Source organism: Sturnus vulgaris, chromosome 24 (genome assembly GCF_052056855.1).
Source record: "Sturnus vulgaris isolate bStuVul1 chromosome 24, bStuVul1.hap1, whole genome shotgun sequence".
Taxonomy (NCBI): Eukaryota; Metazoa; Chordata; class Aves; order Passeriformes; family Sturnidae; genus Sturnus; species Sturnus vulgaris.
In genome coordinates this window covers 5,937,349-5,952,931 of record NC_142266.1, presented here as the reverse complement: position 1 = coordinate 5,952,931, position 15,583 = coordinate 5,937,349, and the positions used below count along the sequence as shown (strand labels likewise).

Here is a 15,583-nt window from a genome sequence, read left to right as displayed (position 1 = left end):
ACTGCATCAGCACAGCTTTGAAAGGCTCCTCTGATCCCCACTGGCCAGCAGGACCACAAGAGACAAAACCCAGCTCCAGACAAGCCTCAGATCTCCAAAAACTACAAACCATCAAAGCAACTACTGGCAGATAAAGGCAGGAAAAGGCCTGGGGCAGCTTCCCACGTCAGCCTGAGCACAGGCAGGAGGTTTGGCCCAGCACTCACCTGCATCTCCTCCACCCAGGCCAGCAGCTCGTAGACGAAGCGGAGGCTGCCTTCATCCTCCGAGGAGGAGATGGCCACCAGCTCCGTCCTGGTCATCGGCTTCCTGAACCAGGAGGCCGAGGAGGTGTGCAGCCCCTTGGTCAGGGACTCGCCCTTCAGCTGGGTGGTGCTCAGGGTGGATGTGGGCACCAGCTCCAGAGTGGAGAAATGGCCTTTCCTGTACAGGTTGGTGCACTCCAACCTCAGGGTCACCAGCTCGTCCTGCAGCCTCATGATCCTGGGGATGGCAAGGGAGGAGTGGGTGAGGAGATGGACACGAGCAGATGTGCAGCTCCTGGAGGAAGCTTCTCCATGGTCACCTGTTGGATCTCAGAAATCTGGAGTTTTTGAGATTTCTGTGCTTCCAGGTACAGACTCCCCTGGAAAACACTGCTCGGGGCCTGAAACCTTGGAGAAGGCTTGGAAATCTGAATAATGAGTTAGAAACCACAAATGTGCAGTGGGTTAGGTGTGTGTGTTGTCACTGGGTGATGGGTTTTAAATTTGAGGTTTTCATAGTATAGTGGTGGATATGGGACAAGATGGAGAATTTTGGGTGGTGTCTTTTTCTTTATTCATCTTCCTCACAGAACTCAGGCAGTGACCTTTGGTTGGTCAGTCAATGTCACTCTAAGGGTGGTGGGAATCATTATTGGGTTAAAAGGATAAATAATGTAGGTGTTAAACTTTTAATGGTTTGTTTAGCTTTTAAAGGCCTTGAAGCAGGCTCAGCTGGAGCCATTCTTCCTACTTCTAGCATGGAACTGGAGGTGCTATCACTCTTTCTGTAATTTCTGATAAGATACAACAAACATCCAAGCCCCTACACGAAAATCATCTTAATTGTGTTTCTATTAATCCTGTCTCTGGGGAGAAAACCGATGAGACTGATGACAAACCACTAACAAAGGGTGCAGAGCCCAGCACACAGCCCCACAGTCACCTGAACACCAGCTCCTCCAGCTGGTAGTAGTTCTCATCCCTGAGGATCTGCACGTCCACCTGGAGCTGGCGGATGAGCCCCTCGCACTCCTGCAGGTACACGACCACGTCTGACTCGTACTGCACGGGCTGGCCCCCCTCCAGGTGAGCAGCGTCCTGAGGGGACATGGGACACTCAGGGACGAGTCCCCTCAGCCCAGGAGGGGCAGGGAGAACACCACAACATTCCAGTTTAGAGACTGGAAGCACCTTTGGAGCCACGAGCTTAAGCGGAGCAGAAATGAATCCATTCCCCCTGCACCACACCCAGGACAAGCCCTTTAGGAAAACTTCTGGAGGTGAACTGAAAGCTTCCAGGAATAGATGGGGTCACCATTTTTAGCTCCCAACCCTTTCAACCAACATCTCTTTCTCTCAGAACAAAAAAAAAAACCTCTTCAGAAACCTGCTCCCTACCCAGGGTCTGCCACTGAGTCCTTCCCACCAGGCAAATAAAATAGATTTTGGGGATTTTAAGCCTCATTATACAACAAAAATTACGCAACTAATTTCCCCAGAAATGCTGTTCTCCTCTACATCAGCACCTCTGCAGATGTCCAGCCCTACTTGCTGTATTCCCAGACACAAGATCATTCCCCACTCCCAAATATCACCAAATATCCACCAGCTCCCCTACAGCCCACTGGGACAGGCTCAAGAACAGAAAAGAAAAGAAAACTGTCCAGGGGAACCCACCACCCCAGGCAGAAGAGAGGGGAGGAGATGTGTACAAAAGAAGAGTCGGGAAACAAAAAAAATCAAGAAAATCAGGAGGGGGAAAACCCCACACCCCACTCACAGCCTGTAGCGTGTTCTTCGCCAGGGTGAGCTTTTCTTCACAGCTCAGAGCACCATTCTGGATTTTGTTAGCGATTTGTAGCAGCAATTCCAGCCTGCAATGGCAGAGGGAGGTGAGAGAGGGGTTTTGGGTGTCCCTCTGGCCAGAGGAAGGAGCAGGGATGTCCCTGCCATGGGCACAGCACCGACCTCTCCACCGCCGGCCGCAGGAGCTTCTCTCGCTCCAGCATCTCAATGATGAGCTTGCCCCACTCCTCCTCCACATCGTTGGGGTGGTAGCCCTGGGGCAACTTGATTCGTCCAAATTCAATCCAAACCTGGCGGGGAAACACCAGCAGAATGGCATTTCCCACCTCTCCCTTGAGCTGGCTGCGGGTTACAGCCAGGGAAGAGGGGCTCTGCCTCTGCTCCTGCAGTGCTGCCTCGTTTATCCTGAGGGTTATTCCCCCTTCTCCATTCCAAAACAAACCCGTGCTGAGCACAGTTTAGTCTTGCTAAAAACATTCCCACCTACCAGGCTCTGGGCAGCCACGATGATCCTTACCTCTAGCAGTTTGTAGAGTTCCTCTATCTGTCCTTTTTCCTGCTCTTTCGCTGGGATTTCAGTTTCTTTGAAGTGTATGTACTGGTTATAAAGTGCCTGGGATGAGAAAGACTCATCAGGAACCACCCTGGGGAATGCCACCACCCATCCCTCAGTGCTGGACACGGGACACACTGAGGAGGGAACTTTTCCAGAACCTACCTTTAGCTCTACAGGGTTCTGGGGGAAGGATTTGTCTGACATGAGTATCGTGTGCTGCTTGATCCACGAGATGAGGGACTCCACACGGGTCTGGTACTCCAGCCACCTCGAATCCACCTCCTGTGGGGTGACAGTGTCTTTGCAAGCACTGCTGGTGGGCAAATCTCCATGGGGATAAGGGATAAGGGATAAGGGAGAGCCCAGAGGGAACTGAGGGTGGATCACATGCCAGGGCCTCCCTGCTGTGATGCCATCCCAGCTTTAGGGAGGAAGAGGATTCTCTCCTTGCCAGCTGCTCCCTGGAAGTTCAGCTTTTTTCCTGCAGAGCCTGGGCAGTGCCGTGGCCTTGCAGACACCCCAGCAGCTCCCAGGGCAGACAGCAGGGACCTCCTCCCTCTGAGCCTCTTCCCTCTCCCACAGGGAACAAACCCTTTCCCAAACCCTTTCCCAAACCCCCAAACAGCTGTCCCAGCCCCCAGCAGTGCTTACAATGGCACTGATCCCTTCTCCTCCCTCGGGGACTTTGGGAAAGGCATCGTAGATTGAAGACACGTAAGTTATCACGGATTTCTCATCCGGAGAGGGCACGTCCACATCTGGCAAGAGGGAAGCAGAAAAGCAGTGAGGAAAGGGAGTGGGAAGACAGGCTGGCATCTCCCTGCACTGGTCACATGCCCTGGCCACCCACCTTCAGCATCCAGCAGCCGTGTGACCCCCAGGCGCTCGGCGATCTCGAACGCCTGCTCCAGGTTCTCCCGGTTACTCTGGATCTGCACCCTCTCCATGTCCACCAGGTCTGGCCTGCAAGACACACCCCAGAGTCACACCCAGCACCAGGGGGCCAGGCCAGAGCATCCTGGATGGCCATCACCACAGCCATGGGTGGCTCTGAGGGTTGGTCTGAGCCCTTGTCCCAAGTGGTGGCTCTCCAAGGGGACCTGGGCTGCAGGACTTCCCTGTCTCGTTCCCTTTGGGAAAGGAGTTCAGGCTGAAAAGAAAAACCTCTTGGTGCCAGCTGGGGAAGAAAGAACCAAGAGAGGCTTAACTTTTGCTTGGGAGACTCCCAAGATCCCTGGATAAAAGCATGGATGGAAGTGCTGTTGTTCATGGAGAGCAAAAGGGCAGCACTGGCACGGAACCATTGCAGCACTCAAGAGTTTAAAAGCTTTTCTTTTCTCAACCTCATTAAGATTTTCTTTCCTGATGTATTTTTTGCTCATTCCAAGCATCCCCCCCTTCCACAGCTACCTGGCAGAAGAGATAATTCCAGGCAAAAAAAAGTTCATTGCTCCCTGCCAGCCTCACCCAAATCTCCAAGCACTCCATCACTGACCACAGCGGTGGGCAGGGACCCCTGGGAGATCCTCATCTCTCCTCCCACCCTCAAGACACTTCCCCATTGCTTCTTCCTGCCTACCTGTATCTGTGGATGAGGGCATTGAACATCTTGCCATCGCTCCAGCAGGAGGAGAAGTTGGTGCACTTCAGCCCAATGTAACCTGCTGTCACCTTCTGTGTCCACAGCAGGAGCTTCTCCTTGGCTGACATATCCCCCAGCTCCCCACTGATGTAGATGTCAGAGATCTGTAAGGAAGCAGCACAGCCATGGGAGGATGCAGGAGCAGGGAAACCTCCACCAGGCACATCCAGTTCCTACGAACTTGCCCCAGAGCTGGCTACCAGAAAGGGCAGGAGGAAACTCGTGGTCAGCACAGGGGACAGGCAGTGAGGAGTTTGGGAAGGGGTCACCAAACCCTCCACGGTGTGGTTTGGGCAGGCTGGAGATCCAAGCAGGCAGAGCCAGACATTTGCCAGCCCCAATTCCCAGGTGCTGCTTGGCCACACAGCCCAGCCCAGCTGGGACACGAGCTGACAACACCAAACCCCAGAGAAAAAAAACCAACAACCACCAGAGTCACTCCCTCTGCACCATCCCTGTCCACACCTCACTGGGAACACAATGTCCTGGAGAGAGGAGGCTCCAGGCAGGTCCCTTCCTGCCTCTCCCAGCTCCAAACACGCTGTGCACCCTCCTGTACTCTCAGTCCCCCTGCCCAGCACCCTGGGACACCCAGGGCTCCCCCAGGAATGGTCACTCCCACCCAGCAGCACCCAGGGTGGGCAGTGAGAAGGGACCACCACCAGTTTCTCATGTTGGGGCTGCAGGTGTGGCAGGGGAGCTCCACCTGGAGCATCCTGTTGTAAAAAACACCAACTTCAGAAGAGAGAAAACCTCCAACCACGGAGCAGCTCCATGCTGGGGGAACAGGGAAGGATGGGGACAAGGATGTGACATCCCCCCGCCATCTCTGCCTCACTGGTGGCAGGGGGTGCCGGTGGCAGGGGGTGCCGTGACCCAATTCCCAACAAAAGACGGCGACAGTCACGGACCCCTCAGACAGGGCTGGCTGCGAATCCCAGACTGGCACGTGACACCACGCTCGTGTCCCCGCATGCCAGCATATTCCTGACTGGCACAGCTTCCTCCTCACCCTCCCCAGCTCCCCCACTTAGTACAATTACCTCCCCTTAATTAAGAGGAGGACAAAGGGGAGGATGGGAGGCACTCGGATTTTTCCAGGGTGCCCGTGGAAAAGCTGTTTGTTTGCTGCCCGGATTCCTCCTCCCGGCGCTGCGGGGAGAAGGTGTGCCAGCACCCAGCCCTACCCACCGCCCTGAAAACACTTTATCCCTCCCCAAAACACACCCAGCTGGGTGCTGGCACTGCTCAGGTGGCAGCTGTCAGACATCCCTTTGCAGGCAGGAGACAGGGACCTGCGGGATTATGGTCCCTCCCGCCGGCGGGGCGGATGCTGCCGGTGTAATTGGTATGCTGCAGCTCACCTCCCTCTCCAGCCTGATACGCTCATCACACATGAAACTGCTCTTTGTCAGCTGCTGCCACGCTGCCTGAGCTGCCTTTAACTCCTCCGGCCCCGGCGCCTGGCTTTCCCCAGGGATGGATGGGATGATGCACTGAGTGAGCAGCAGGATGCAGGATGGGACCCTCCACACCTGCAGGGAGCAGGGGAGGACCCACAAACCTCTTTCTGCTCATTACCCCCTTTATTAATTACCTGCTGGTTTTTCATTAAGAGCAGAATGAACCCTTCTGTGAGCCCACCACCAGCTATGCCCCACCTGGGCTGTCCAGCAGTGCTGCCCATCCAGGAGCACCTCACAGCACCCAGCTCTGATAAATCCTTTATTCTTAATCCCTGACACTGCCCTGGGGCTCTCCAACCACTGAGCCTCTTTCCTGAGAGCATCCTTGAAGGAAACTCTCCCAGAGATGTGCTTACATCTAGGATGTAAGGGTGCAGGGTGTGGCACCAGCTCCACCCTCCTTTCTTCACATGTCTGTGACAGGACAAAGATTTAGGGAGGCACCAGCAAGAAAAGAGAGTGGAAACTCGCAGCACTTGGGGCCAAACCCTTCCAGCATCGGCTTCATGCATCAAGCAACTGGTGGCAGGATGCTGAAGGCCACATGGTGGCTGTGACACTGGTCCCAGCCTGGCAAAGGTATCAGGGCCACAGCCCCTCGGACCACACGCTTGTCCTGGGGCATTCACAGCTTCACCAGACCCCAGGGCACCTCTGCCCACGCTGTCACCCCTAAAAGAGTGACCACCAAACAGCAACAGGCTCCAAAACACAGCATCATCCCCTCCTGGTCCTCCTGGAGAGCCCTCAGAGCAAGCAGAGCACCCACATCTCCATGTTCATCCTGCTGCCATTTATCCTGCAGCAGGATGGGGACACCCCAAACTCACACCTGGGCAGCAGGATGGGGACACCCCAAACTCACACCAGAGCCAGCAACCCTGAGGGCACGAGTGCCACTGGTGACAGCAGCCACCAGCCTCACGCACTGGATCCAGGGACTGTCACTCCCTGCCTGTGCCAGGAGCAGGGGACAGGACAGGTCGGTCCCCAAGGGAAACTTTCCCAGTGGAGATGCTGGAGAAGGGCAAAGACTTCAGGAGTTTTCTGCCACCCAGCACAAGTTTGCCCCTTGCCGAAATGACCATGCCCGGGAGCCACCAGGATTTGGGATCCACTGAGCCAGGTCCCCCCACCCCGCTCCGGAAAGGCGGCGAGGGCACACGCACACACTGACCATTGCTCCGGCTGTCCCCGAGCTCCCCCTCCAAGCCCGGCCCTCCACAGCGAGCCTGAGGCCACCATCAGAGGGTGACACCGTGGTCCCACCAGCTCCTGTGCCCTTGGCCGGGCGGTCGCTGCCGTACCCCGAGGAGCTCCGGGCGGCGCTGCCGCTGAAGGAGGACGGGCTGCGGGAAGCCGGCGCTGCGTGAGCATCTCCCTCCCCGGCCCGACACGACGGCAACCCTGAACTTGTCCCCACGCCGGTGTTTTCCAGCTGATCCACCATGGGGGACGGCGTAGACAGCTCGGACACGGTGCCCGGCTCTGCTGCCGAGGAGCACGTCCATGCGGCGCTGGAGTTGGGATCATCGCTGCCTCCTTTCCCCCAGGCACCCAGGGCTCTGCCGGCCTCCGGCTGCCGGCTGGGCGCTGCCTGCTGGCCGGACACGGACAGGAGTCCCCCCGCACGTCCATCGGTCCCTGTGCGAAGGGGCAGCAGCACGGCCCGGCAGCTGCCGCTCCTCTGCAGCTCGACCAGCCGGCTCACCGCCTTCTCGCAGTCCTTCTCGGCCGGGTTCTCCAGCAGGCGGGCGATGACGGTGGTGCCTTCCTCCCGGGCAGCTCCCGCCACACCCGGCCGCTGCGGCTCCAGCACCAGGCGCGCTTTCTGCACCTCCCCCTGGAAGCGCTCCTTCACCTGCACGATGATCCCGGGGTGCAGCGCTGCCGGCTCGGAGTCCCCAGCGCTGCCGAGGGGCTCCTCTCCTCCCTCCTGCCCCGGGGCTGCTTTGGATTTGGGCGCCTCCTCATCCTCGGGCACCTCCAGCGCTGGCGGCTCCTCCTGCGGGGCCGCCTCGGGCATCGCTCTCCTCTTCCCTCTCCGCCTCCGTTTGAAGCGCACCCTTTTTTTGGGAGACAGCGGTGCCTTCCCCACGGCTTTTTCCTTCTGCTCTTTAACGCAGCCCAGCGAATTCCCCATCTCCTCCCGCTCGCTGCCGGCAGGAACGCAGCTGAGCGAGTCGCCGGCTCCCGAATAAATCCCAAGCCGGGCTTCATCGGATCGAGCGCCAGGCGCTCCGCGCTCCGCGGACTGCCCCTTGTCGCTGTCCCCTCCCGCCAGCCCTGCCGCCACCGCCGCCGCTCCAGACAGCCATCTTACAGCCTGGGCGCTGCGAGAAGACAAATTCAAAGCATCTCACTGCAGTTCAGAAATCACTTGACCTAAAAGCAGAGGGAGCGGGGATTGGCTGCGGCGTCCTTCTCTCCAAATATGAGGTAATTGGAGCACGGCCCTTGCCAACACAAACACAGGGAGCAGGAATCAGGCAGCGGAGAGAGGAGGGGAGTGGGAGAGGGTGGGGAAGACGGGGATAAAACACAAAACCTAAGGAAGGTTGGCAAAGGTAGAATAAAGGAAGGGGTGGGAGAGAAATGGGGAGGGAAAAAAAAAAAAAAAAAGCAGGGAGGAGTCAGAGTGACTCTGCATGCTCGCCAGCCGGCTCCGCAGGGCTGCTCCTCTCCACTTCGGGAGGTTTGCTCCCTAATTCTTAATCCCGGGAGCCCCAAAAGCCCAGCTCTGCTGCCAGGCTCACCCAGTTTGGGGCACAGAGGGGCAGCTCGAGGTGCCCTGGGGACCCGGCATCGCTCCAGGGAGCCGCGGTGGGAGGGTCCCAAAAGAAACGGGAGCGTGATGCTGCGATCCCAGTCCGGTCCCAGTCCTGCCTCTCTCCTGCCCCAAACGCTGCCCAGGACAGGGGTTTGAGGAACACGGAGCTGCCCGCCAGCTCAGAGGGACCAGGGCACGGTAAAATGCACCAAAAGTGGGGGTGAGACAAAAATTGGGGAGCAGAGGGCATAAAGATGGGGGGACTGAGCTCAGCCCCAGGAAGCAAGGAAACGTTCATCGAGGAAATGGTCAACAGGGAGCAAACCAGAAGATGACTAAGGGAAACCAGTGACCACAAGAGCTGCCAGAGCACAGGGAAAAGCCTCCAGGGCACCGGGGCACCCTCATCATTGTCACCACACCGGAGCTGGCACTGCCTGAGCTCCACCACCAGCACCATCCCACCCCAAACCTCTCCCGGGGCTCTCCCAGCCGCCTGCCCCCAGGCAGCAGCACTGGGACACTAAGAGAGATTAAGAGGTTCACAATGGAGCTACAACCCCAGAAAAAATCCCGTTAGTGCAGGGGGAGGAGGACGAGCCAGCACCCAGCTCGGCTCTCGTGTCACCCACCCTGTCCCCCACACCAGGGTGGCAGTGTCCCCTCCCAGCCAGGCACGGAGGGGACTCAGGACCTCCTGATGTCCCTCTCCTGCAACAGAGGATGCACCAGAGCTGGGTGACCTGGAGGACAGCGGGGACAAAATGCCACAGCCGTGACTCATCAGCATCCAGAGCCTGCTCGACCCCGGCTGCTTCCCAGGGCCAAAGCCTGGGAAGAGCCTCGTCAGCAGCCTCACACCCAGCTCAGCCCCGTGCTCCCCACAAAAGCCTCTCCCTGAGGCACTGCCCAGCCTCCAAAAAAACCACAATCTTCACGGGCAATCTTCCTCAGGAGTCTCAAAGCCAGCGCTAGTCCCGCCTGGAAGATGCCAGCAGGGATAAGGCAGGGAGCTGGGATACAGCAGATCCCACAGAGCTGATGCCACGTGGCCAACGAGCAGCTGACAGCAGCCCTGCCCAGCAAACCCCAGGTGCCAACTCACTGATGGGCACACGTCATCCCCCTGAAGCCATCAGAGCTACAATTGGATCATTTGGAAGCTATTAAAGACCCAAAACTCGCTTTTCCAACAGGATCTCCAGCACACAATTGCTGGAGACAGTCCCAGGTCAGGGCACTTCTCCCATGCCTGAGCTGTCACCCAGCTGACACATTCCATCCCAGGGAAAAGTTCTGTGGCTGCACCGACCACCCAAAGGGCCAGGAGTGCTTTGGGGTAACAGCCTGTGGCCCCTTCCAAATTTGCTCTTCTCCTCCAGAGACTCCAGCTGAGCAAACAGCCACGGCCAACAACCCTGGGAGACGGCTGCACACAACCCATCATTAATGATTTCATTATGCAAATGACGAGGGGAGGGTGTTGCTGTTCTCCACGACACTGCCATGAACCTCCAGACCCCATCCATGTGCTGACATCACCGTGGAAAACGCAGGAAACACGGATTCCACTGCCCTGGAGAGACAACAACAACGCGCTCCCGACGCCCACCCTGCATCCTCTGGCAAGAAAATTCCATGTCCTACCTGGAAGTGGAGGATGATGGTCCAGATGAGCCCCAGGGTGAGCTTGGGGTTGCCATCTGTGATGTCATCATTGCGGATATTCACCAGTTTCACCTGGGGAAAAAAAAAAAAAAAAAGGCAACGGGGTTGAAGTTTCCCATCAGCATCACCCGGAGAGCAGAGGGACACGCTGTCCCCAAGGCCACCCCACACTCTGGTGAGGCACACAGGAAGGTCCCAGTGCTTCCCAAAGAGGCAGGGATGCCACCTCATCTCCTGGCTCGGGGAGGATTTGTCCATGTTTCCAGCACTCTCCATCCAGAAGTGCTTTCCCAGCACTTAATGGCTTTACTTCAGCTCACGGAGCAGCAGCCCCAAAGCCCTGAGCACTGGTGCATAATTGAACAGCTACAGACCACAGAGAGCAGGGAAAAAAGGGGATGACCAAGCTTTACCTCCAGCCTGGGCTCAAAACCAAGCTCTAATGAAGGCAGGAACACCCTCACTCCTCCCCTGGGGGAGTCCCCTCTCCCCACCACTCCATGGGACCCCACAGATCATTCCCTGGCTGGGGAAAAGACATCCCAGCAAGGCCACCACACTTCAAAGGAAAAAGCTGTTTCATCCAAGTGGAGAAACAAGTTCCCCAGAGCCCTTGGCAAAATGTCTCTATCAAGGAGCTGAGGAGGAGGAGGAGGAGGAGGAGGAGGAGGAGGAGGGGGGAGCTGGAAGCAGCTCACCCTCTCTGGAGTAGGGAATGTGCTCAAATTTATTCCATGCCCTCAGGCCAGCAGCGAGGGAGAAAAGTCTGTGCTTCAGCATGAACTGGTACCATTTATCATCATCATCATCATCACCTTGGCATATCTGGGAGCATCACGGTGGGGAGAACCTGACCCAACAGGCAGAACAGGACACCTGGCCCCCAGGGCTGTGGGGGTTCCACCTGCACAGCCAACAAGTCTCAGGATGCAAGATCCCACTGCTCCAGGCAGGATCTGCCCAGGGCTGTGGAGCTGGGCTGGTCTCTGCCAGCTGCACAGGCAAAAAAAAGCCTTCTGGAGAGAGCCTGTCCCCCAAAACCTGAGGGATAATGAGTCCATGCTGATATCCAGAGGTAGCCCCAGTGCCAGCCCCTGAGGTCAGGGCTGTGTGGGCTGGGCAGAGCAAGCTGCCACATCTCCCCAAAAGTTGTTGGGAAGGCACAGCCACCCATCCCCACAGCCAGGACCTGCCAGGGAGCCCCAGGGGAGGATTTTGGGGTGCAGCAGTGACATTTGCCAACCCCTTCTCAGAGCTGGGGTCAGGTTCCTTTTTCACAGTGGTTTTTGTGTGCAGGGTGTGGCTTCCAGAGGCACAACAGCCACAGGGGAAAAGCCCCCTGAAATCCATCCTCAATCAGCACCACAGAGACAGACACACCCCAGCAGAGGCTGAGGCTGCTCCTCGACTCCTTCCAAAGCCTCAGACAAGAGAAAGAATCTAAAATCCACATCCAGCTGTGCTGGATGAGCTTTTATCAGCCCTTACCTGTCGCTGCTTCAGGAAATCCAGGGCAATCTGCACGTTCTGCAGGCGGTGGAAACGCATCCGCCCCTTCTCACGTGGCTGCAAGAGACAGGCAGCAGTTTTAGGTCAGGCTTTGTGGGGCAGGGCTGGCAGCACCCCACATGCACAGTGATCCCCTGTGCCCCTCCTGTCAGCGTGCTGCTGTGACCCCCCCTGTGCCCCCACACATCCTGCTCTACCTCGTCCTGGAGTGAATAAAGTCATTGCTATGCACAATCCTGCTGGATGAAGGTTAAAATGCCCTGCTGGGAGATGGAGGTGGGAAGATGCTGAGATCCAAACCTCTGCTGAGGCACTGAGGGTTGGTGTCCAGGCCTGGCTCAGCCTCTGAGATCCCAGAGCAGGATGCTGCTGGGAAGAGGGCTCAGCAAAGAGATGGACTCAGGTCCAGTTTATCCAGGTGGAAGCAGGGGCAGGACAGAGGGACTCGGGCAGGGACTGACTGCAGGTCCCCACTGATGGCAGAGGAGCCCTGAGCTCAGCACCAGCCCCTCCAGCTCCTCCCATGCATGGCAGGTGCTGCTGCTCCAGGTACCTGGGAATCCCTCGGGAAGGGGCACATCAGACACCCTGGGCCTTGCCCTTTGCTGCTGAAGTTGAGGGATTTCCAGAGGTATCCATCAGCTGAGCCACGGCCAGGGAAAGGGGATGGGAGGCTTTCAATCAGCAGGAGCAAGAGCAGCAACACCCAAAAAAAAATCCCAGCCTCAAAATGAGGAATCACCAGGATGTTCACGGAATCACAGGAGGTTTGGGTTGGAGAGAACCTTAAAGAGCATCTAATTCCACCCAGGGTGGGGGGACACACCCCACAGCCATGTCCTGAACTGTTGGGACACCCCAAGTGCTCCGAGTCCCCTTCCTTTTCCAGCCTGAAGGGAAGAGCTGTCCCAGCAAGGGAAGAGTTGTTTTTCCAAGGGGAAAATCTGTCCCTGCTAAGGGGAACACGAGGAAGGTGCTGCAGCCCCAGCTCCTCCTGCACCACCCCAGGGAGGTGACACTGCCCAAGGGCATTACCACCCTGAGCACAGGGGCTGAAAAACACATCTGGGCACATTTTGGGGTCTGAGCCTCACCTGGGGCTGTGCTGTGCTCACTCCCACCCCATGCAGGATCCCAGAAGGTGCCTGTGCCAGGGGCCTGTCCATGCAGTGCCAGGTGTGCAGCCCTCACAGTGGCCCCCAGCAGCGTGTGGGACCCATCCCTGTCCCCTCCCACCCCGTGGAGGGGACACATGCTGTCACACCGGGTGGGTGGCGTGCCCTGCCTGCAGGCTGGCAGATAATCCAGACCCTGGGGACACAGCAGAGCACCCAGGGTGGGGTTTACCCCAAACCCCACAGGGAGGGGATGGCACTGGATTGTCTGGTGGCACTGCCAGGGAGCTGCTGCAGCCAGGGCAGGCTCGACCTACTTCTTCATCATCATCATCTTCCTCCTCCTCGCTGCTCACACGGCACCAGGCTGGTGCTGTCACCAGGCGAAGGCTCCACTGAGCTGGTGGCTCTACAGGCTAAGGAGGATGGAGGGGGTGGCACGGCAGGGACACAGAATGGAAACCAAAATGTGACACCCAGGCACGAGGAGAAACACAAAAAAAAACCCCAAAAAACCAAAAAAAAAAAAGACAGCAACAGCACGGGGTGAAGGAGGCTGGGTCTCCCCAGCACTGGAATTCTGGAATTTCCTCCTGATTTTGGAAGCTGTCTGGATCACAAGTAGAGTGATCCAAGTTTTCAGCCCCCACAAAAACTGATTTGGCGTCTCCAGAGGGTACAGGGGGACGTAGGAGATCTTTGCCCAGATCCTATTTTTGGGGGAAACTGAAATAATTCCTGCTGTGCTACAGCAATTGGGATCTTCCCAGAGCTGAGGGAATGTGTCAGTCAGAGAGGGAAGAGGAGGAGGAGGAGGAAGGAGGGGGGAATTCTACGATGCTCCAGGCACAGGGAGAGGTTTGCACCAATGACTGCTGCAAACCCAGGAGCTGAGCACGAGGCAGGAGTGTCACAGCTGACATAAACTGCTGGGCACGCTGCCACAGAAGCAGTTTTTGGCCAAATTCTGCTCTTATCCATGATTTTAAATAAGGAGCCACACCTGGAAGGTGAAGGTGTGTAAAATTTGGCAAGAAGAGGGCTTTACCCAAGGCACCATAATCAGGTGAGAGACCAGCCTGGGGAACAGGGGTGTGAGTAAAAATAAATAAATAAAAAAATAGAGTGATAAATGTAATAGTAAATAACAATACTTATAATAATAATAATAAAAGAAACAATGACAGACATTTGAAACTGAAACCATGGTGTGAGAAAAGACAGCTGAAGGTGAAGGGGAGCAAGGAGAGGATGGAGGGGGTTTAGGGGGGACTCCAAAATCCCTGCCCAGCCCTGGGGACTCACCAGCTTCACTCCTGACAGCACTTCCAGGAGGGAGATGAGGTTGTGGCCATCCCTCAGGTCTTCATAGAGGTCATTGATGTGCTTACGCACCTGGGGAGGGGAGAAGCCACCAGTGATGCCAAAATTATCCCCAGGACAAAGCAGCCTCCCCTTTCCCAAACAGCCTGGCAGGAGGAGCTGCTGCAAATTTCACACACACAAAAAAAATCCCACCATGACACCACGGGATTGCAGGAAGGGCAACCCCTCCTGAATTTAATTTAACTTCTCACTTTGCTCACAGCATCTCCCAAAACACAGCTCCCACCTGGCAGCAGAGCAGCTTTCATGGGCATCACCTGCAGCATCCCTTCCCCAAACACCCAGACCCTGTCCTGGGGTTTTACCCATTTGAGAATCCCTAAATGTTTTCCCCCAGCAGCTTCAAGATTTTTCTCTGTTTTCCCCTCCTCTGCAAGGTTTAGGAAGCAGCCAAAAGCTTGGCACAGAGCTTTGCAAAGCTGGCAGGAAAACACAGCTGGGACACCTAGTGCTCAAACCACTTTTTTTCCTCCTTTTTTTTTTTTTTTTTTTTTTTTTTTTTTTCTTTGGTAAATGGAGAATTAATTAAAACCCACCCAGCACTAACCAAGAAAGCAGGAGGCACCTCGTGGTGCCATGTTAATCCTGCTTAACAAACTTTGGATCTTGTCTCCAGCCTGGAGCATCCTCCAGAGGACAAAAATGCCCCTTTTTCCTGGCAAGGGGGTGTGAGGGGGGAGTCAGGATCCCCTCCTTTCCTCCAGGATGCACAAGCCTCGTGTTAAGCAAGGATCAGGAGGGAAAAGTAATAAAAGGGCTGAGTGGTGATGCTACAGTTCCCTTCAAAAGCTCCAGCACATTTCCAGCACGTCCTGCTCTGCTCTGGCCCATATGAACGCTCAAAACAAACAGCCCTAGCAATAAAAAAAATAATTTAAAACCCTTCAAAATGCATTTATCTGCCAGTCCTGAGCTGCCACAGACAGAAAGACAGCAATTTCGGTGGCTTTATAACAAAATCCGTGACTCTTACCTTCATCAAGTGTTTATTGACCCATTTAGTGAAGGTTTTCTTTTGGACTCTGTCCCGTTCATCTGTCAAAAGGAGACAAAGGCAGCTCTTGGTCAGTGGTTCTCATGCAGAAACTCAAACGACTTTGAAATGACGGGAAGAGACAGAGGGATCGCCGGCAGTGCCAGCCCCGGATCCCAGGGAACAGAGGCAGATTATTCAGATTATTCAGGGGATGGGGCCGTTCACGCGGCTCCAGCACGGCCCCCGGGCAGGGAAATGCGACTCAGAGCAAAATACACCTTTTTTTTTTTTTTTTTTTTTTTTTTTTTTTTTTTTTTTTCTTTCTTTTTGGTGTGAATAACGATATTCAGCGAAAGCAGCGTGGATAACTGGGATAGGTACAACTGGCAGTACCTGGAATTCATCCCCTCTGTGCCTCCCCACCTCCCCCGAGGGCAGCACAGG

General features: G+C 56.1%; 1 protein-coding gene across 17 annotated transcripts in view; it reads right to left on the bottom strand.

Moving 5' to 3' along the window:
- The window catches only part of MACF1 (microtubule actin crosslinking factor 1), a 137,695-nt gene that overhangs the window by 91,343 nt on the left and 30,769 nt on the right, over positions 1 to 15,583 (bottom strand). For 10 of the 17 annotated variants that reach the window (XM_088178149.1, XM_088178153.1, XM_088178151.1 and 7 more), the window contains exons 1-10: positions 6,893 to 7,873; positions 4,187 to 4,353; positions 3,458 to 3,570; positions 3,259 to 3,365; positions 2,770 to 2,889; positions 2,569 to 2,664; positions 2,214 to 2,341; positions 2,026 to 2,119; positions 1,189 to 1,343; positions 207 to 483 (exon numbers count right to left, since the gene is read on the bottom strand). In XM_088178149.1, coding sequence (XP_088034275.1) covers positions 207 to 483; positions 1,189 to 1,343; positions 2,026 to 2,119; positions 2,214 to 2,341; positions 2,569 to 2,664; positions 2,770 to 2,889; positions 3,259 to 3,365; positions 3,458 to 3,570; positions 4,187 to 4,353; positions 6,893 to 7,858 — 2,223 coding nt within the window. In that variant the 5' untranslated portion in view covers positions 7,859 to 7,873. Of the gene's footprint in view, positions 1 to 206; positions 484 to 1,188; positions 1,344 to 2,025; positions 2,120 to 2,213; positions 2,342 to 2,568; positions 2,665 to 2,769; positions 2,890 to 3,258; positions 3,366 to 3,457; positions 3,571 to 4,186; positions 4,354 to 6,892; positions 7,874 to 10,132; positions 10,226 to 11,641; positions 11,720 to 14,082; positions 14,173 to 15,136; positions 15,199 to 15,583 lie in introns of those variants that run through there. The other 7 variants (XM_088178165.1, XM_088178158.1, XM_088178164.1 and 4 more) reach the window with 1 other exon arrangement.